The following is a 21,992-nucleotide window of genomic DNA, read 5'->3' on the forward strand; positions in this document are numbered from 1 at the left end:
CGGGGGGGGATTTTGTGCCACCCTGTGTCACCGTGGGTGCTGGTGGTAGTTGGGGTGCTGTTGCTGCACGGTGGTGCAGGCGGTGACAAAAACGCTGCTCTTCCTCTTTCTGGCCACTTCTGCAACAAATCTGGGCTGTTTTGCCTCTTTGGGACGTTTTTGACCCAAATCTGGGCATTTTTTCTCATTTCTTGAGAGTTTGGACCAAATTCTGGCCATGCTTTGGCTTTTTGGTCTATCTTGACCCAAAACTGGCCGTGTTTTGGCTCTTTGGGCCTGTTTTGACCCAAATCTGGGCATTCTTGGGCTCTTGGCCATTTTTGACCCAAATCTGGGAATTTTTTGTGTTTTCTGGCCAGTTTTGACCCAAATCTGGGCAACTTTTGGCTCTTTGGGCTGTTCTATACACAAATCTAGCCATTTTTGGCTTTTCTTTTCAGTTTTGACCCAAATCTTGCCATTCTTTGGGTTTTTTGGTCAATCTTGACCCAAATCTGGGCATGCTTAGCCTTTCTGGGCCAGTTTTGACCCAAATCTGGACATTCTTGTGCTCTTCTTGGTTATTTTTGACCCAAATCTGGCCTTACTTTGGTTTTTCTGGCCATTTTTGAGCCAAATCTGCCCAGGATTTGGCTTTTTGGGCCAGTTTACCCAATTCTGGGCGTTCGTGTACTCTTTTTGGCCATTTTTGACCCAAATCTGGGCTTCCTTTGCCTCTTCCGGCTACACGTGACCCCACTATTCAGGTACTTTTTCCTTTTTCTGGCTTTTTTTTTTTTTGCCCCAAATTTGGGTATTTCTCGGCCATATATGGGCATTGTTGTGTCAAATATCGGATATTTTTCTTCTTATCGCCATTTCTGCCCCAAATATTTCGCTGCTTTGGCTTTTACGCCTTTTTTTTTTACCCCAAATATGGGCTTTTCTCTGCCTTATATGGGCATTTTTTACCCAACACATGATATTTTCCCCCTTATCTCCATTTTCCCCAAATATTCGCATTCTTTTCCCTCTTTTGGCCCATTCTCCCCCAAATTTTTGTGCATTTTCCCCTTTTTTTTGGCATTTCCCCCCAAATATGACCATTTCTCCGCCTCATACGGCCATTATGATCCCAAATACGGGGTTTTTTCCCCTCTCCATGCCAATTTTGCCCTAAATACGGCGCTTTTTTTTTTTTTTCCCATTCATGGCTTCTTTTTTCCCTTTTCTCTCTGTTTTCACCCCATTTTTTTTTTCGCCACAATACCCGCTTTTCTCTCACACGCATCTCCGCCACGCACCCGAGGAGGAGAAAACCTAATCCGAAATCCGCGGGATCCGCCCCAAAACGACCAAAAAAAGGTTGAATTTTTAAATTTTTTTTTTTTTTTTAAATTTTGAAATTGCCTAAAAAATGGAGTTTTGGCCCCAAAAATTCCCAGGGGAGAAGTTTTTGTACGCCGGAGCATCGGGTCCGCCTCACCGTGCTAATGTTGGTGGTATCGACGCGTGGGGCAGCGGGACCATCGTGACCGTCTCCTCCGGTAAGTCTTCGTCGTCGTCATCTCGCCATGACCAATTTTGGCCTTTTTTGCCCCAAATTTTGCCCGGGGGAGGGGGTTTGAAGGCGGGAGACCCCCCCTCGAGGGGCCGAAAACGGGTCGAAATGGCGGTCGGTGGGTCGAAATGGCCGTTTTTAGGGCGGTTTTAGCCGGGACGGGGGGGGGAATGTCCGTTTGGCGACGATTTGGGTCAAAAAGTTGATTTTTTGGGGGTTTTTTAAGGAGGTTTTTTTTTTAGGGCGGGGGACTTGGCCGGTGGCAATTTGATGGTCAAAAAATGGGTTGAAAAGTTGATTTTTGGGGGTTTTTTTCTCAGAAAAATTCACCCTCAGGCGATTTAATGGTAGAAATGGGCCAAAAAAAAGGCAATTTTAGGGTCTTAATATTTTATTTTTTGGGGGGGGCAGGGAATTATCCAAAAAAAGGTGATTTTAAGGCCGGTTTTGGGGAAAAATTAATTGAGAGGTGATTTGATAGTCAAAAATAGGTCAAAAAGTCAATTTTTAGGGTAGAAAAATGATCCCCAGGGGATTTGATGGCAGAATTGGGCAAAAAAGTGGATTTTAGGGTTTTTGGGGTGGAAAAAATAATCTATAGGTGACTCGATGGCAAAAAAAAATAGATTTTAGGGTCTTTTTGGCGGAAAAAATTAATCCAGGGCAATTTGAAGGCAAAAATGGTAAAAACCACCCAAATTTTGGCAGGTTTAGGGTGTTTTAACGGAAAAAATGTGAAATTTGGGGTGAAAGAGGCAGGTTTTGGGTCTCAGTCTGTGGGGTTTTTGGTGGATTTTGAGGTGTTTGGTTGTTGGATCTTCTTAAAAAATATTTATAGTGATATTTTTATAAAAAAATATGTAAAAAATAGATTTCTTTAGAAATTAGAAATTAATTTGCAATTCGAAAGTAATTCGAAATTTGAAAGTAGAAAATAATCAGAAATTAGGAAAGAGTTTCAAATGAGAAAATAGGAAATGGTTAAAAATTCGAAACCAGGACTTAATTGAAAATTAGAAATTCATCAAAAATTAGAAATCAATCAGAAATTAGAAATCAATCAGAAATTAGAAATCAATCACAATTTAGAAATCAATCACAATTTAGAAATCAATCAGAAATTAGAAATGAGACAAGAATTAAGAATGAGACATTAGAAATTTTATTAATTCTATATATTTTTATATATTATCTTTTTTAATCTGATGGTTTTAATATCAAACCTGGCTCTTTTTTTTTTTTTTTGAGAGCATTTTTTGGGGCGAAAAAGGTGCAAAACCCTATTATTATTTTTTTTAAATAATTAAATTAAAAATCCGCTTTTTTTTTTTTTAGTTAAACCGCTCAGGATTGGTTAATTAGTTAAAAAATAGTAATTAGTGAGATCTGACCTGAAATTGAGGCCGAAGGATGAGATTTTAGGTCATATGGGGGGATTTTGAGTGCTGGTTAAAAATCCCTGATTTTGGGTCATTTTGAATCTTGTTGATTTTTTTTTAAGGGGGGGGGAGTTATCGCGGATTTTCTTCAAATTGTGGCATTTTGGTGAATTTGGATGGTTTAGCCTCAGTTTAAAACCAAATAATCTTATTTTTCAGCTTCTTTTTAGGGCAGTTTGGGGTTTTTTTTAGCAAAACCAACCCCCAACTTCTTTTTTTTTTAATAGAAAAAGTTTAATTTGATTAATTTGGGGGATTTTGACTTTAGATGCCCCCCAAAAAATTTGTTTTTAAATCCTTCAATAACAGATTTATTTTATTTTTTTAATTCTTTCCTTAAGAGGAATTTAATTCAATTAAAAAATCCTGATTATTAGGGTTTCCCCCCCCCAAAAAAAAATTTAATTATTTTATTATTAACGATCAATTAAGAAAATGTTAAATTTCAAGTAGGGATTTGAGGAATTTGGGGGTTTCGGGCCTTTTTTTGGTCCATTATTGTGAATTTTTTATAGATATATATAAATTTTTTTCTCCCTCTTTACGATAATCACATAAAATCTCCCCATTAATCTAATTTTTAATTAATTATCGATAATTAGGGTTGCGGCAGGGCTTGGTCAGCAGCAAGCAGGCTCGGAACGGGCAATTTTGGGGTGAAAAATGTGAGTTTTGAGGAAGGAGGAAAAAAAATAGTGATTTTGGGGAAGGTTTCTTAACAAAAAAAGAAATGGAATTTGAAATAAGTTAAAAAGTGGCATTTTTGAGAGCGGTTTATAGGGAAAATTCAGTTTATTCCATTTATTAATTAAGGCTAAAAGATAATTAAGCGCTTTCGAGTGCTGCCGGGAGGATTTAAATTAAATTCCTGTGAAAAATCTGAATTTTGGGGTTTTTTTTCCCTCCCCTCGCCAGGCGAATTTAATTTTTTTGTAAGAAAAGTGGAGATTTGGGGGGACTTTAGGGAGTTTTGGTCAAATTTGGGGTGATTTTGGGGGGCAGGTTGTGGGGTTTTGTGTAGTTGCTTGAGAAAAGTAGAAAAATAGAAATATGAAATTATATATAATATATAAAAATATATATAGAATATATAGAAATACGGATAATATATAAAATATATAATATATAAAAATATATAATATATAAAATATATAATATATAAAAATATATAATATATAAAATATAGACAAGATATAAAAATATCTCATAAAAATATAGAAAAGAAAAATTCTACTAAAATCTCTAGAAAACAAAAATATTACGAAAGAGATGGAAAAGATTAGAAAGAGACAGAAAAATAGGGAGAAAGTTTAAAATATGTTAAAAAAATCTGTGAAAAAATTATTAAAAATGGAAAATAGAGAAAATAAATAGAAAATGTAGGCAATATTGACAAGAAATAAAAGAGAAAATGCAGAAAATTGAAAATACAGAAAATGTAGGAAAGAGGAAATATCAAAAAAATAGAAAAAGTAGAAAATATGGAGGAAAGAGAAAATATCGAAAAGAAATAAAGTAGAAAAAATTGAAAATATGGAGAAAATAGAAAATATCGAAAAGAAATAAAGTAGAAAAATTGAAAATATGGAGAAAATAAAAAATATAGAAAAGAAATAAAGTAGAAAAAATTGAAAATATGAAGAAATAGAAAATATAGAAAATAAAATAGAAAAAATAGAAAATATGCAGAAAATAGAAAATATAGAAAAGAAATAAAATAGAAAAAATTGAAAATATGGAGAAAATAAAAAAATAGAGAATAAATAAAGTAGAAAAATAGAAAATATGGAGAAAATAGAAAATATCAAATAGAAATAAAATAGAAAAAGTAGAAAATATGGAGAAAATAGAAAATATAGAAAAGAAATTTTTAAAAAAAGGAGAAAATTAGAAATACATCCCACAGTGTATCTAACGAGATAGTAAAAACATATAATTTTTTTATTTTTGAATTTTTTGGGGGCAGTTTTGAAGGTTTTGAGCCCAGCCGAATTCTAAGACGGCCCGAAAGGGCGAAACCAAAATTATAAAGAAATAAAATTTAAAAGTCGTTTCGTCTTATTTGGCAGCTCGAACCTAAAATGGCCGCTTCTTTCCGAGCCGCAGGTGCCACCTGTGTTTTTTTTCCGGTTTCCGCCCAGAATTGCCCAAAACAGCCCGGTTTTTCGGTTTCGAAAACAGCAAGAAAAAGAGAAGTGGGTTGGGGGGGGGTTTGGGGCCTAATTCCTCTTTTTTATTATTTTTTTTAATTTTTTTTGCATAAAAAATGAAATTTTTTTAATTTTTTTTTTTTTAACCAAATCAAGCTGCAAACCAACCGAAACCCGCCTGGTTTTTTTGGGTCCAAAATACCCGCTTTTGGGAGTGCTGGGGGGGGGGAACGGTAAATTTTGGGCTGAATTTGGGTGCTTTCGGGTACAATTTTACCCCGAAACGAATGATTTTGAAGGCGATTGGGGCAAAAAGCCCAGATTTTCTTCGAAAAAATTCTTTTTTTTTTGAACTCGCTAGCGATTCTATGCATTATAGACATATCTGTATCTATGCTATACATTATCGATCCTATACTATAGCGGCTCTGCTGTATATTCTATGCAATATACGATATACAATATAACGTATAGAGAGCGCATGGGTACCTATATAATACATAGGCGCCGTATATGGCCTGTGAGATATCTTATATACTATACATCCTATATACTATACCTTATAGATAATATACTGTGTCTCATATACTATATGTTAGATACAATCAGAGATCATATATAATGGATCATATATCAGTGTCTATTACATTAGATGTAATATATTATACGGTATATATGGTATATATGGTATATTATATAGTGTATTATACATTATATATCGTAGGTCATATTATATGTTGCATATTGCATACTATATATAACATATAATATAAAATATATAATATATAGTGTATAATATAATGTATGATGTATAATATATAATATAATATATAATATATAATATATAATATATAATATATAATATATAGTATATAGTATATAGTATATAATATATAATATATAATATATAATATATAGTATATAATATTTAGTATGTAATATATAATATTATATAATATATAATATATAATATATAATATATAATATATAATATATAATATATTATATATAATATATAATATATAATATATAATATAATATACGCTACATATTATATATTATAGACTATATATACTATATATTATAGATCATATATATAATATATATCATATATTGTATATGATAGATCACAGTATATGTCATATATTGTATAGTATATTCTATATCATACATTATATAGTATATATTATACATTATATATCATAGATCATATTAGAGATGCCAGATGGTAGATCATATAATATTAGATGGTATATACCATGCATCATATATGGCAGATCATATATCATATGTAATCTATAGAATATCGATCGTATAGATCCTATGTCAGATACTGTGTATGCTATATGCTATATAGTATGGTGTATATCCTAGATCGTGGATCATATATAGTATATACCATGCATCATATATGGCAGATCATATATCATATGTAATCTATAGAATATCGATCGTATAGATCCTATGTCAGATACTGTGTATGCTATATGCTATATAGTATGGTGTATATCCTCGATCGTGGATCGTATATCACATATTAGATGGTGTATATCACACACCATACATTATATATCATATATCACATAGGGCAGGTGCTGATGTATAATCTGTCATATATCATGCAGACTGTTATCGGTCGTATATCACGTATTAGATGGTGTATATCACACATATATCACACAGGGCAGATGATATATAATCGTATAGGCGGCATCTGGGTGTTAATTAGCGGCTGGGGAATAGGGGCCGGGTTACTAATTAGAGGGCTGGGGGGGATTAATTAGGGAGCGGTAATTGCCTTGATGGCTTTAATTGCATGAGCGGCATTGGCTGCCTTGATTAAGGGGGTTAATGGCCATAATTAAGGGGATTAATTGACTTAATTAAGGGGGTTAATTAACTTAATTAAGGGGGTTAATGGCCATAATTAAGGGGATTAATTGACTTAATTAAGGGGGTTAATGGCCATGATTAAGGAGGGTAATTGCCTTAATGGGCTTGATTGCCACTGCAGCCCCAGGGCTGGGGCTGGTGCCGTACTGGTCCGGTACTGGTCCGTACTGGTCCGTACTGGTCCTGTACTGGTCCGTACTGGTCCATACTGGTCCGTACTGGTCCCGTACTGGTTCTGCAGGAGCAGCTATAGGGCGGCTGTGGGGTGCCAGTACTGGTCCATACTGGTCCCGTACTGGTCCCATACTGGTTCTGCATGAGCAGCTATAGGGCGGCTGTGGGGTGCCGGTACTGGTCCATACTGGTCCATACTGGTCTATACTGGTACTGGTTCTGCATGAGCAGCTATAGGGCAGCTGTGGGGTGCCAGTACTGGTCCATACTGGTCCCGTACTGGTCCCGTACTGGTTCTGCAGAAGCAGCTATAGGGCGGCTGTGGGGTGCCGGTACTGGTTTGTACTGGTCCATACTGGTCCCGTACTGGTTCTGCAGAAGCAGCTATAGGGCAGCTGTGGGGTGCCGGTACTGGTCCATACTGGTCCGTACTGGTCCCGTACTGGTCTATACTGGTACTGGTTCTGCAGGAGCAGCTATGGGGCGGCTTTGGGGTGCCAGTACTGGTCCATACTGGTCCATACTGGTCTATACTGGTACTGGTTCTGCAGAAGCAGCTATAGGGAGGCTGTGGGGTGCCGGTACTGATCCGTACTGGTCCCGTACTGGTCCTGTACTGGTCTATACTGGTACTGGTTCTGCAGGAGCAGCTATGGGGCGGCTGTGGGGTGCCGGTACTGGTCCATACTGGTCCCGTACTGGTCCCGTACTGGTCTATACTGGTACTGGTTCTGCAGGAGCAGCTATAGGGAGGCTGTGGGGTGCCGGTACTGGTCCATACTGGTCCCATACTGGTCCCGTACTGGTTCTGCAGGAGCAGCTATAGGGCGGCTGTGGGGTGCCGGTACTGGTTTGTACTGGTCCATACTGGTCCCGTACTGGTTCTGCAGAAGCAGCTATGGGGCAGCTGTGGGGAGCCGGTACTGGTTTGTACTGGTCCATACTGGTCCCGTACTGGTTCTGCAGAAGCAGCTATAGGGCAGCTGTGGGGTGCCGGTACTGGTCCATACTGGTTTGTACTGGTCCCGTACTGGTTCTGCAGAAGCAGCTATAGGGCGGCTGTGGGGTGCCAGTACTGGTCCATACTGGTCCCGTACTGGTCCCGTACTGGTCTATACTGGTACTGGTTCTGCAGGAGCAGCTATAGGGAGGCTGTGGGGTGCCGGTACTGGTCCATACTGGTCCCGTACTGGTCCCGTACTGGTCTATACTGGTACTGGTTCTGCAGGAGCAGCTATAGGGTGGCTGTGGGGCACGGTACTGGTCCATACTGGTCCTTACTGGTCCCGTACTGGTTCTGCAGAAGCAGCTATAGGGCGGCTGTGGCGTGCCGGTACTGGTCCATACTGGTCCATACTGGTCTATACTGGTACTGGTTCTGCATGAGCAGCTATAGGGCAGCTGTGGGGTGCCAGTACTGGTCCATACTGGTCCCGTACTGGTCCCGTACTGGTTCTGCAGAAGCAGCTATAGGGCGGCTGTGGGGTGCCAGTACTGGTCCATACTGGTCCCGTACTGGTCCCGTACTGGTCTATACTGGTACTGGTTCTGCAGGAGCAGCTATAGGGAGGCTGTGGGGTGCCGGTACTGGTCCATACTGGTCCGTACTGGTCCCGTACTGGTCTATACTGGTACTGGTTCTGCAGGAGCAGCTATGGGGCGGCTGTGGGGTGCCGGTACTGGTCCATACTGGTCCCGTACTGGTCCCGTACTGGTCTATACTGGTACTGGTTCTGCAGGAGCAGCTATAGGGCAGCTGTGGGGTGCCGGTACTGGTCCATACTGGTCCCATACTGGTCCCGTACTGGTTCTGCAGGAGCAGCTATAGGGCGGCTGTGGGGTGCTGGTACTGGTCCATACTGGTCCATACTGGTCCCGTACTGGTTCTGCAGAAGCAGCTATAGGGCAGCTGTGGGGTGCCGGTACTGGTCCATACTGGTCCGTACTGGTCCCGTACTGGTTCTGCAGGAGCAGCTATGGGGCAGCTGTGGGGAGCCGGTACTGGTTTGTACTGGTCCATACTGGTCCCGTACTGGTTCTGCAGAAGCAGCTATAGGGCAGCTGTGGGGTGCCGGTACTGGTCCATACTGGTCCCGTACTGGTCCCGTACTGGTCTATACTGGTACTGGTTCTGCAGGAGCAGCTATAGGGCGGCTGTGGGGTGCCGGTACTGGTCCGTACTGGTCCCGTACTGGTCTATACTGGTACTGGTTCTGCAGGAGCAGCTATGGGGCGGCTGTGGGGTGCCGGTACTGGTCCATACTGGTCCCGTACTGGTCCCGTACTGGTCTATACTGGTACTGGTTCTGCAGGAGCAGCTATAGGGCAGCTGTGGGGTGCCGGTACTGGTCCATACTGGTCCCATACTGGTCCCGTACTGGTTCTGCAGGAGCAGCTATAGGGCAGCTGTGGGGTGCCGGTACTGGTCCATACTGGTCCGTACTGGTCCCGTACTGGTCTATACTGGTACTGGTTCTGCAGGAGCAGCTATGGGGCGGCTGTGGGGTGCCGGTACTGGTCCATACTGGTCCCGTACTGGTCTATACTGGTACTGGTTCTGCAGAGGTAGCTATGGGGCAGCTGTGGGGTGCCCGTACTGGTCCTTACTGGTCCGTACTGGTCCCGTACTGGTCCATACTGGTACTGGTTCTGCAGGAGCAGCTATGGGGCGGCTGTGGGGTGCCAGTACTGGTCCATACTGGTCCGTACTGGTCCCGTACTGGTTCTGCAGCAGCAGCTATAGGGCAGCTGTGGGGTGCCGGTACTGGTCCATACTGGTCCCGTACTGGTCCATACTGGTTCTGCAGAAGCAGCTATGGGGCGTCTGTGGGGTGCCGCTTCTGGTCCATACTGGTCCGTACTGGTCCCGTACTGGTCTATACTGGTACTGGTTCTGCAGAGGTAGCTATGGGGCAGCTGTGGGGTGCCGGTACTGGTCCATACTGGTCCCGTACTGGTCCGTACTGGTCCCGTACTGGTCTATACTGGTACTGGTTCTGCAGAAGCAGCTATAGGGCAGCTGTGGGGTGCTGGTACTGGTCCGTACTGGTCCCGTACTGGTCCCGTACTGGTCCATACTGGTACTGGTTCTGCAGGAGCAGCTATGGGGCGGCTGTGGGGTGCCGGTACTGGTCCATACTGGTCCCGTACTGGTCTATACTGGTACTGGTTCTGCAGAGGTAGCTATGGGGCAGCTGTGGGGTGCCCGTACTGGTCCTTACTGGTCCCGTACTGGTCCATACTGGTCCCGTACTGGTTCTGCAGGTAGCTATGGGGTGGCTGTGGGGTGTGGTACTGGTTCGAACTGGTCAATACTGGTCCCGTACTGGTCCCGTACTGGTTCTGCAGAAGCAGCTATGGGGCGGCTGTGGGGTGTCGGTACTGGTCCATACTGGTCCGTACTGGTATGTACTGGTTCTGCAGAGGTAGCTTTAGGGCAGCTGTGGGGTGCCAGTACTGGTCCATACTGGTCCCATACTGGTCCTAAACTGGTCCAGTACTGGTTCTGCAGGAGCAGCTGTGGGGCAGCTGTAGGGTGTGGTACTGGTTCATACTGGTCCCATACTGGTGCCATACCGGTCCCATACTGGTTCTGCAGCAGCAGCTATAGGGCGGCTGTGGGGCACGGTACTGGTTCATACTGGTCCATACTGGTTCATACTGGTACTAGACCTGCAGAGGCAGCTATGGGGCAGCTGTGGGGTGCGGTACTGGTCCGTACTGGTCCTGTGCTGGTATATACTGGTTCTGCAGAGGTAGCTATGGGGCAGCTGTGGGGTGGGGTACTGGTCCATACTGGTCCCGTACTGGTCCCGTACTGGTCTATACTGGTACTGGTTCTGCAGGAGCAGCTATAGGGTGGCTGTGGGGTGCCGGCACTGGTCCATACTGGTCCCTTACTGGTCCATACTGGTCCTGGTGCTGCAGGAGCAGCTGTGGGGTGCCGGTACTGGTCCATACCGGTCTGTACTGGTCCATACTGGTCTATACTGGTCCATACTGGTCTATACTGGTTCTGGTGCTGCAGGACCAGCTGTGGGGGCAGCTTTGCACACACACGGGGGGGGGTTGCCCCTAATCCCGCCAGTTCTGCCCCTAATCCCGCCAGTTTTATCCCTAATCCCGCCGGTTTTACCCCTAATCCCGCCGGTTTTACCCCTAATCCCGCACTTTTGCGCCTAATCCTGCAGGTTCTGCACCTAATCCCGCAGGTTTTGCACACGCACGGGGGGTTTTATCCCTAATCCCGCAGGTTTTACCCCTAATCCCGCAGGTTTTATCCCTAATCCCGCCGGTTTTGCACACACACAGGGGGTTTTGCCCCTAATCCCGCAGGTTCTACCCCTAATCCCGCAGGTTTTATCCCTAATCCCGCAGGTTTTATCCCTAATCCCGCCGGTTTTGCACACACACAGGGGGTTTTGCCCCTAATCCCGCAGGTTTTACCCCTAATCCCGCAGGTTTTATCCCTAATCCCGCCGGTTTTGCACACACACAGGGGGTTTTGCCCCTAATCCCGCAGGTTTTACCCCTAATCCCGCAGGTTTTATCCCTAATCCCGCCGGTTCTGCACCTAATCCCGCAGGTTTTGCACACACGGGGGGTTTTATCCCTAATCCCGCAGGTTTTACCCCTAATCCCGCAGGTTTTGCGCACACACGGGGGGTTTTACCCCTAATCCCGCAGGTTTTGCCCACTCCCCCCTTTTATCCCCCCCCACCTAACTCCTCTTCTCCCCCCTTCCCCCTTCCCCCTTCCCCCCCTCCCATTTTCCCAGAGTCCCCCCGCGCCCCCAGCCTCTTCCCGTTGGTTTCCTGCGCCTCCCCCGTCACCCAAGACCTCTACTCGGTTGGGTGCGCCGCTTTGGATTTCCTTCCCGACCACCTCGACATTTCCTGGAGCAACTCGCTTCGCCGCAACATCACCGACGGCGTCCGGATTTTTCCCGTCGTTCCCGTTTCCGGCCGTTACTCGGCCGCCACCAGCCTCACTCTCCCCTTGGTGGAAGGGAAAAGCCAACAACCGTTCTACTGCCGCGTCGCCCACCGCCAAGGGACGGCCACCATCGCCGTCAGCAACCACGGTGAGCCCAGCGCCACGGGGGGTGGGGGGTGGGGGGGCTTGGTCCGGCATCCTGCCCTGCATCCCGCTCTGCATCCCGCTCTGCATCCCGCCTGAGCATCCTGCATCCTGCTCTGCATCCCGCTCTGCATCCTCCTCTGAGCATCCTCTGAGCATCCCTCCCTGCATCCCGCTGCTCCATCCTCCTCCGAGCATCCTGCCCTGCATCCTTCCCTGCATCCCTCCTGAGCATCCTCCTCCGAGCATCCTGCCCTGCATCCCAGTGCTCCATCCTCCTCCGAGCATCCTGGGGCTGCTGCATCCTCCTCCGAGCATCCTTCCCTGCATCCTGCCCTGCATCCTCCTCCGAGCATCCTCCTCCGCGAATCCTTCCCCGCATCCTTCCCTGCATCCTCCTCCGAGCATCCTCCTCTGAGCATCCTTCCCGAGCATCCTGCCTGAGCATCCTGCCCTGCATCCTTCCCTGCATCCCTCCGCTCCATCCTCCTCCGAGCATCCTTTCCTGCATCCTCCCTGGACCATCCCTCCGCTCCATCCTCCTCCGAGCATCCCTCCCCGCATCCCTCCCCGCATCCCTCCCTCCCTTCGCACAATTTTGGGGTTCACCCCCCCCCTTCCCAACTCACCCCCTTTTTTCCTCCCCCTCCTTTCGTCTCCCAGACCCCGTCCACCAGGTCCCCCTCGTCACCCTTCACCCTCCATCCCGGGAAGATTTCGAAGGTCCCTACCGCAATTCCAGCCTCCTCTGTCAAATTCGGGGGCCGCGAGAGGTGGCTTCCATCCGGTGGTTGAAAAACGGGGTTCACCTCCAAGACGGGGTCACCACCGAAACCGCCGCCCTGGAGGGCAAAGGCGTTTACGTCACCGACAGCCGCGTCATCGTCACCGAAAGCGAGTGGGACGCCGGGACGGTTTACACCTGCCAGGTGGAGGAGGAGTTGAGGAACACCAGCAAAGCTCTGGAGTGCGGTTGTAAGTGAAGACCAAGTTCTGGAGATGGTTGGGTTTTTTGGGTGGAAAAACCTCAAAAAAACCCCCCAAAAAACCCATTTGGGTTTTTTTGTTACTTAAAAACCCCAGACAACCGGCCGGATGGAGGCGAAGAAATCGCCGTGCGGGTCGTCCCTCCCGTTTTCGCCGATATCTTCAAAGATAAGGTGGCCAAGTTGACGTGCAAGGTGGCCAACTTGCCCACCGTCGACGGTTTGGTCATCTCCTGGTGGAAGGAGAACGGCGAGAAGTTGGAAACCAAGACGTCGGCACGCGTCCTGCAACCCAACAGCCTCTACGGCGTCGACGGCGTGGCCAGCGTTTGCGCCGACGAGTGGGACAAGGGCGAGGTCTACACCTGCAAGGTCACCCACCCCGAGCTCCTCTTCCCGACCGAGGTCAAGTTGCAGAAGACCATGGGTGAGTTTTTGGGGGGTGGAAATTAGGAGGAAACGGGGAAATTGCACCAAATATTTTGTGAAATTAGGAGGAAAGGGTGAAATTGCACCAAATATTTTTGTAAAATCCAGAGAAATCAATGCAATCACCCCGGTTATTTTGCAAAATCCAGAGAAATCAACGCAATCCCCCCAATTATTTCCCAAAATCCAGAGAAATCGATACAGTCACCCCGATTATTTTCCAAAATCCAGAGAAATCAATACAATCCCCACAATTATTTTCCAAAATCCAGAGAAATCGATACAGTCACCCCGATTATTTTCCAAAATCCAGAGAAATCAATACAATCACCCTGATTATTTTCCAAAATCCAGAGAAATCGATGCAATCACCCCAATTATTTTCCAAAATCCGGAGAAATCGACATAATCCCCCTAATTATTTTCCAAAATCCAGAGAAATCAATGCAATCATCCCAATTATTTTCCAAAATCCAGGTCAGGGACGCAATCACCCCGATTATTTTCCAAAATCCAGAGAAATCAATACAATCACCCCAATTATGTTCCAAAATCCAGAGAAATCGACACAATCCCCCCAATTATTTTCCAAAATTGAGGTCAGGGACACAATCACTCTGATTATTTTCCAAAATCCAGAGAAATCGACACTATCACCCCGATTATTTTCCAAAATCCAGAGAAATCGACGTAATCCCCCCAATTATTTTCCAAAATCCCGAGAAATCAATACAGTCACCCTGATTATTTTCCAAAATCCAGAGAAATCAATACAATCCCCCCAATTATTTTCCAAATCCAGAGAAATCAATACAATCACCCTGATTATTTTGCCAAAATCTGGAGAAATTGACACAATCCCCCCAATTATTTTCCAAAATCCCGAGAAATCGATACAATCCCCCAATTATTTTCCAAAATCCACAGAAATCAACGCAATCACCCCAATTATTTTGCTAAAATCTGGAAAAATCAATACAGTCACCCCAATTATTTTGCCAAAATCCAGAGAAATCGACACAATCCCCCCAATTATTTTGCAAAATCCAGAGAAATCGATACAATCACCCCAATTATTTTGCAAAATCCAGAGAAATCGATACAATCCCCCCAATTATTTTGCCAAAATCCAGAGAAATCGACACAATCCCCCCAATTATTTTCCAAAATCGAGTTCAGGGACGCAATCCCCCCAATTATTTTGCAAAATCCAGAGAAATCGATACAATCCCCCCAATTATTTTGCAAAATCCAGAGAAATCGACACAATCCCCCCAATTATTTTGCAAAATCCAGAGAAATCGATACAATCCCCCCAATTATTTTGCCAAAATCCAGAGAAATCGACACAATCCCCCCAATTATTTTGCAAAATCCAGAGAAATCGATACAATCACCCCAATTATTTTGCAAAATCCGGAGAAATCGATACAATCCCCCCAATTATTTTGCCAAAATCCAGAGAAATCGACACAATCCCCCCAATTATTTTCCAAAATCGAGTTCAGGGACGCAATCCCCCCAATTATTTTGCAAAATCCAGAGAAATCGATACAATCCCCCCAATTATTTTGCAAAATCCAGGGAAATCGACACAATCCCCCCAATTATTTTGCAAAATCCAGAGAAATCGACACAATCCCCCCAATTATTTTGCAAAATCCAGAGAAATCGATACAATCCCCCCAATTATTTTGCCAAAATCCAGAGAAATCGACACAATCCCCCCAATTATTTTGCAAAATCCAGAGAAATCGATACAATCCCCCCAATTATTTTGCAAAATCCGGATAAATCAATACAATCCCCCCAATTATTTTGCCAAAATCCAGAGAAATCGACACAATCCCCCCAATTATTTTCCAAAATCCAGAGAAATCGATACAATCCCCCCAATTATTTTGCAAAATCCAGAGAAATCGATACAATCCCCCCAATTATTTTGCCAAAATCCAGAGAAATCGACACAATCCCCCCAATTATTTTCCAAAATCCACAGAAATCAACGCAATCACCCCAATTATTTTGCCAAAATCCAGAGAAATCGATACAATCACCCCAATTATTTTGCAAAATCCAGAGAAATCGACACAATCCCCCCAATTATTTTCCAAAATCGAGTTCAGGGACGCAATCCCCCCAATTATTTTGCAAAATCCGGAGAAAATTGATGCAATCACCCCGATTATTTTCCAAAATCCGGGGCGGGGACCCAACCCCCCCATTTATTTTACAACCAAACCCCCCTCTCCCCTCTCCCCACCCCCCCCCCCTCCACCCCGACTTCTTCCTCCTCTTCCCTCCTCCTCTTCCTCCTCGCCGCAGGTCGCGACGCCAAACCTCCTTCCGTCTACGTCCTCCCGCCTCCGCCCGACCAAATCGCCGCCGGCGAAAGCGTCACCGTCACCTGCCTGGCCAAAGGCTTCAACCCCCCCGACCTCTTCGTCCGTTGGCTCCGTAACGGCGAACCGTTAGCGGCGAGCGATTACATCACCTTCGACCCGGTGGCCGAAGGGAAAAGCGTCACCTCTTACATCATCTACAGCTCGTTAAGCGTCACCGGAGACGATTGGGCGGCCGGGAACGTTTTTACGTGTTTGGTGGGGCACGAGCAAATCCCGTTGCAGGTGGCGCAAAAATCCGTGGATAAATCTTCCGGTAAACCAACGGCCGTCAACGTGTCGCTGGTGCTGTCCGACACCGCCGCCGCTTGTTATTAACCCCTCGTTAACGACCCGCTAATTATTAATTTTTTTTTTTTTTTTGGTCAGTTTTTTGCATTTTTTTCCCAATTTTTTTTTTTTTTTTTTTTTTTGGGGGGGGGGGGGAGTTTAAAATCATCGATTCGGAAATTTCGGAGCAAATTTTTTTGCCGGCTTCTCTCGGCCCCCCAGGAAAAAAAAAAAAAAAAAAAAAAGTAGCAAATTTTGGCGCGAAAGAGCAATAAAAATTGGTTTTTAGAATTTTTTTTAAAATTTTTTTAATTTTTGGGGGGGGGGGCGGGGGGTGGTTGTAAGGGAGGGGGGAGGGGGGAAGGGCCGGAGCGACGTTTTGGGGGGGGTTGGGGGGGGTTTGGGGGGGGGGGGTTGGGGCGGAGGAAGGGCGGGGCGGCTGCAGCGGTCTCGGTAAGCTTCGGCCTCCTCGCGGCATCTTCATCTTCCTCCTCCTGCCATCTTCATCCTCCTCCTCCTGCCATCTTCATCCTCCTCCTCCTGCCGTCTTCATCCTCCTCCTCCTGCCATCTTCATCTTCCTCCTCCTGCCGTCTTCATCCTCCTCCTCCTGCCATCTTCGTCTTCCTCCTCCTGCCATCTTTGTCCTCCTCCTCCTGCCATCTTCATCTTCCTCCCCCTGCCGTCTTCATCCTCCTCCTCCAGCCATCTTCGCCCTCACGATCTTCATCCTCCTCCTCTCGCAACCCTCACCCTCCTCGTGCAACCCTCCTCCTCCTCCTCCTCTCACAATCTTCATCCCCATCTCACAATCCTCATCCTCCTCTCTGAATCTTCATCCCCGTCGTGCCAGCTTCATCCTCCTCTCCGCATCTTCATCCTCCTCCTGCACTCTTCATCCGCAGGATCTTCATCTTCCTCTTGCCGTCTTCACCCTCCTCTCACAATCTCAGTCCTCACGGTCTTCATCCTCCTCCTCGAACCTTCATCCTCCTCCTGGAATCTTCATCTTCCTCCTCAAACCTTCATCCTCCTCCTGGAACCTTCATCCTCCTCCTGGAATCTTCATCTTCCTCCTCAAACCTTCATCCTCCTCCTGGAACCTTCATCCTCCTCCTCAAACCTTCATCCTCCTCCTAGAACCTTCATCCTCCTCCTCAAACCTTCATCTTCCTCCTAGAACCTTCATCCTCCTCCTCAAACCTTCATCTTCCTCCTAGAATCTTCATCCTCCTCCTGGAACCTTCATCCTCCTCCTCAAACCTTCATCCTCCTCCTGGAATCTTCATCCTCCTCTCACAATCTTCAGCCTCACAATCTTCATCCTCCTCTCCCAGTCTTCATCCTCCTCTCATAACCTTCATCCCCCTCTCGCAATCTCTGTCCTCGCAATCTTCATCCCCCTCTCGCGATCTTCATCCTCCTCTTGGAATCTTCATCCTCCTCGTGCCGGCTTCATCCTCCCCTTGCGATCTTCATCGTCTCCTTGCAAGCTTCGGCCTCCTCTCACAATCTTCATCATCATCTCACGATCTTCATCCCCCTCTTGTGATCTTCATCCCCCTCTCGTGATCTTCACCCTCCTCTCGTGATCTTCACCCTCCTCTCACGATCTTCATCCCCCTCTCGTGATCTTCACCCTCCTCTTGTGATCTTCATCCCCCTCTCGCGATCTTCATCCTCCTCGTGCAATCTCCGTCCTCGCCATCTTCCTCCTCCTCCTGCGATCTTCCTCCTCCTCTCGCACGCGGCGTGTCCCCTCGCACGCCCCCCCCCCTCTCGCACCGTCGCTCGCACGGGTGCCATCCCTCACGCCTGTCCTGCCCTGGCCTCATCCCGCCTCCCCGTGCGCCGCCCCCTTGCACGCCCCTTCCTCTCGCACACGTCCTCTTGCACGTGCCCTCCTCTTGCACATGTCCTCTTGCACCCTCCTCTTGCACGCACCTTCCTCTTGCACGCGCCCTCTTGCACACATGCTCTTGCACCCTCCTCTTGCACCCTGCTCTTGCACGCATCTTCCTCTGGCACACACCTTCTTCTTGCACATGTCCTTTTGCACCCTCCTCTTGCACGCGCCTTCCTCTTGCACGCGCCTTCCTCTTGCACACGTCCTCTTGCACCCTCCTCTTGCACGCACCCTCCTCTTGCGCACATCCTCTTGCACCCTGCTCTCGCACACGCCCCCCCCTTTTGCACGCGCCTTCCTCTTGCACGTGCCCTCCTCTCACACACATCCTCTTGCACCCTCCTCTTGCACGCGCCTTCCTCTTGCACGCGCCTTCCTCTTGCACACGTCCTCTTGCACCCTCCTCTTGCACGCACCCTCCTCTTGCGCACATCCTCTTGCACCCTGCTCTCGCACACGCCCCCCCTTTTGCACGCGCCTTCCTCTTGCATGTGCCCTCCTCTCGCACACATCCTCTTGCACCCTCCTCTTGCACGCGCCTTCCTCTGGCACGCACCTTCTTCTTGCACACGCCCTCCTCTTGCACACATCCTGTTGCACCCTGCTCTCACGCACGCCCTCCTTTTGCACTCGCCTTCCTCTTGCACGCGCCCTCCTCTCGCACTCTCCTCTTGCACACGCCCTCCTGTTGATTGCACCCTGCTCTTGCACGCGCCTTCCTCTTGCACACATCCTCTTGCACACGCCTTCCTCTTGCACAGACCTGCAGCTGCACCCCCTTCTACCCCCCCCAAAATCCTCCAAAATTTGCACAGCAGACTCTCACCCCCCCCCCCAAATTTTTTTTTTTTTTAAATTTGTATTTTTTGGTAGAAAAGGGGAAATCCACCCCCACCACCGCCCGATTTTTTGGGTCTAAAAGTGATGATTTAGGGGCAGAAGGCGAGGAGGATGAGAAATTTGGGGGGCAGGGAGGGGGGAAGGCTGCGTGCACCCCAGATTTTGGGGTAGAAATCCCCAATTTTGGGCTGCGCACCCCCAGATTTTGGGGTTAAAACCCCCCAGTTTGGGGTAGAAATCCCCAATTTTGGGCTGCGCACCCCCAGATTTTGGGGTCCAAAACCCCCGAGTTTGGGGTAGAAATCCCCAATTTTGGGCTGCGCACCCCCAGATTTTGGGGTCCAAAACCCCCGAGTTTGGGGTAGAAATCCCCAATTTTGGGCTGCGCACCCCCAGATTTTGGGGTACAACCCCCCCCGAGTTTGGGGTAGAAATCCCCAATTTTGGGCTGCGCACCCCAGATTTTTTTTTTTTTTTTGGGTGTGGGGGGGAATTTCTCAAATTTTGGGCTGCGCACCCCAGATTTTGGGGTACAACCCCCCACATTTTTAAGGTGCAGCCACCCTGACCGCCCCCCCAAATCCTTACCGCCATCCCCCCCCCAAAAAAAAAACAAAACAACATTTTCCCAGCTTCGCGCGTAACCAAAATCGCCCCGAATTAACCCAAACCCGTTGTCCCGCCTCCCCTCCCTTCGCACCCCCAGGGTGCTGCACCCAAGGGTGCCCCCCCTCGGTTGGGTGACGGTGCTAACACCCCCTTTTTTTTTTTTTTTTGTGTGTTCCCCCCCAAAAAAATAAAAATTAAAGCCTTCCTCGATGGCTTCACGGAGGCGGAGGAGGAAGATCTCAACAACCTCTGGGCGACGGCCTCGACCTTCATCGTCCTCTTCATCCTCAGCCTCTTCTACAGCGCCACGGTCACCTTGATCAAGGTATGGGGCTTCCATTTCCCCAAAATCCCCCTTTTTTCCCCCCAATTTTCCCCAAAATCCTTATTTTTCCGTGTTCTTGAAAAAAAAAAAAAATCCCTTATTTTCCCTGCTATTCTTCGCCAAAAATTGCTATTTTTTCCCCATCCTTCCCCAAAAATTGCTATTTTTCTCCCCATCCTTCCCCCAAAATCACTATTTTTCCCCCATCTTTGAAAAAAAAATCTCTATTCCCCCCATTTTTGCAAAAAACCTCTAATTCCTCCCCATTTTTTGCAAAAAAATTGCTATTTCCCCCATTTCTGCAAAAAAAAAATCCCAAATTCCCCTCCATTTTTGTGAAAAAAAATCGCTATTTTCCCCATTTTTGCAAAAAAATCCCAAATTCCCCTCCATTTTTGCAAAAACCCGCTATTTTCCCCCATTTTTGCAAAAAAATCCCTGTTACCCCTCAATTTTTTTAAAAATCCCCTAATTTCTCCCCCATCCTTCCAAAATATCCCTAATTCCCCCCATTTTTGTGAAAAAAATCGCTATTTTCCCCATTTTTGCAAAAAAAATCCCAAATTCCCCTCCATTTTTGCAAAAAAATCGCTATTTCCCCCCATTTTTGCAAAAATATCTCTATTTCCCCTCAATTTTTTTAAAATATCCCCTAATTTCTCCCCATCCTTCCAAAATATCCCTAATTCCCCTCCATTTTTTGCAAAAATTTGCTATTTCCCCCATTTTTGCAAAAAAAATCCCAAATTCCCCTCCATTTTTGCAAAAAACCGCTATTTCCCCCCATTTTTGCAAAAAAAAACCCCCTATTACCCCCCAATTTTTTTAAAAATCCCCAAATTCCCCTCCATTTTTGCAAAAAAATCCCAAATTCCTCCCCATTTTTTGCAACCCCCCCTCGTTTTCCCCGCATCTTTCCAAAAACATCCCTATTTCCCCCCTATTTTTGGGAAAAAAAAAAAAATTCCCAATTTTTTCCCCCCATCCTCCCCCAAAATTCCCAATTTTTCCCCCATCCTCCCCCAAAAATCCCCTCCCGCCCCCCCTAATTACCCAATTAACCTAATTAATTCCCCTTCCCCCCCTCCCAGGTGAAATAACTCCGCTCCCGCCGCGTTTCTTCCCTTCGCCGCCGGACGCTGCTGGAATTTTTTCGGGATTCTCCGCCCCCACTTGTGTTTCCTCCTCCTCGTTGTAAATATTCTCCAGCCCCACAATAAAAATTTTCCCATTTTTCTCCCGTTTTCCGCTTGATTTTCTCCGGAATTCCACAACGTGAGAGCGGGGGAACCCTGCGACCCCAGCACCCTTTTTTTGGGGGGGGGGGATACTCCGAGGAGTAATTGGGGGGGATGTGTGTGTACTCCTGGGAGTAGTTTTTCTGGGGGCTGTGTACTCTTAGGAGTTACTTTTGGGGGGCTACATCCTCCTAGGAGTAGGATTTTTGGGGGGGGCCTGCATACTCCTAGGAGTAGGTTCGGGGGGGGGGGGGTGTTGCGTGCTCCTAGGAGTTGTTTGAGGAGGGCTACAGTGGGGTATGTACTCCTAGGAGTTCTTTTGGGGGGTTGTGTACTCCTAAGAGTAGTTTTGGGGGGCTGCGTACTCCTAGGAGTTCTTTTTGGGGGGGCTGCATACTCCTAGGAGTAGTTTTGGGGGGCTGTGTACTCCTAGGAGTTCTTTTGGGGGGGCTGCGTACTCCTAGGAGTAGTTTTGGGGGGCTGTGTACTCCTAGGAGTTCTTTTGGGGGGGCTGCATACTCCTAGGAGTAGTTTTGGGGGGCTGTGTACTCCTAGGAGTTCTTTTGGGGGGGCTGTGTACTCCTGGGAGTAATTTGGGGGGGAGTGTGTACTCCTAGGAGTAGTTTTGGGGGGCTGCGTACTCCTAGGAGTTCTTTTGGGGGGGTGTACTCCTGGGAGTAGTTTTGGGGGGCTGCGTACTCCTAGGAGTAGTT

The 21,992-nt window shown here is 46.7% G+C and overlaps 1 long non-coding RNA gene and 1 gene segment (V, D, J or C); both read left to right on the forward strand.

Annotated features, from left to right (window-relative positions):
- LOC129198883 (Ig mu chain C region-like) overlaps positions 1–16,653 on the forward strand; it is a gene marked incomplete at its 5' end in the record, with an annotated part of 75,176 nt that extends 58,523 nt beyond the window's left edge. The window contains 5 exon segments of the C gene segment in view: positions 1,449–1,526; positions 11,974–12,279; positions 12,939–13,250; positions 13,359–13,688; positions 16,016–16,653. Of these exon segments, the coding sequence occupies positions 1,449–1,526; positions 11,974–12,279; positions 12,939–13,250; positions 13,359–13,688; positions 16,016–16,410 (1,421 nt within the window).
- A 3,141-nt stretch (positions 16,654–19,794) lies between these two features.
- On the forward strand, positions 19,795–21,271 carry LOC129198897 (uncharacterized). The gene is made up of 2 exons (XR_008574550.1): positions 19,795–20,041; positions 21,133–21,271. It is a non-coding gene; the product is annotated as an uncharacterized LOC129198897 (long non-coding RNA).
- The last annotated feature ends 721 nt before the right edge of the window (positions 21,272–21,992 follow it).

This window comes from Grus americana, chromosome 37, assembly GCF_028858705.1.
Source record: "Grus americana isolate bGruAme1 chromosome 37, bGruAme1.mat, whole genome shotgun sequence".
Lineage (NCBI taxonomy): Eukaryota > Metazoa > Chordata > Aves > Gruiformes > Gruidae > Grus > Grus americana.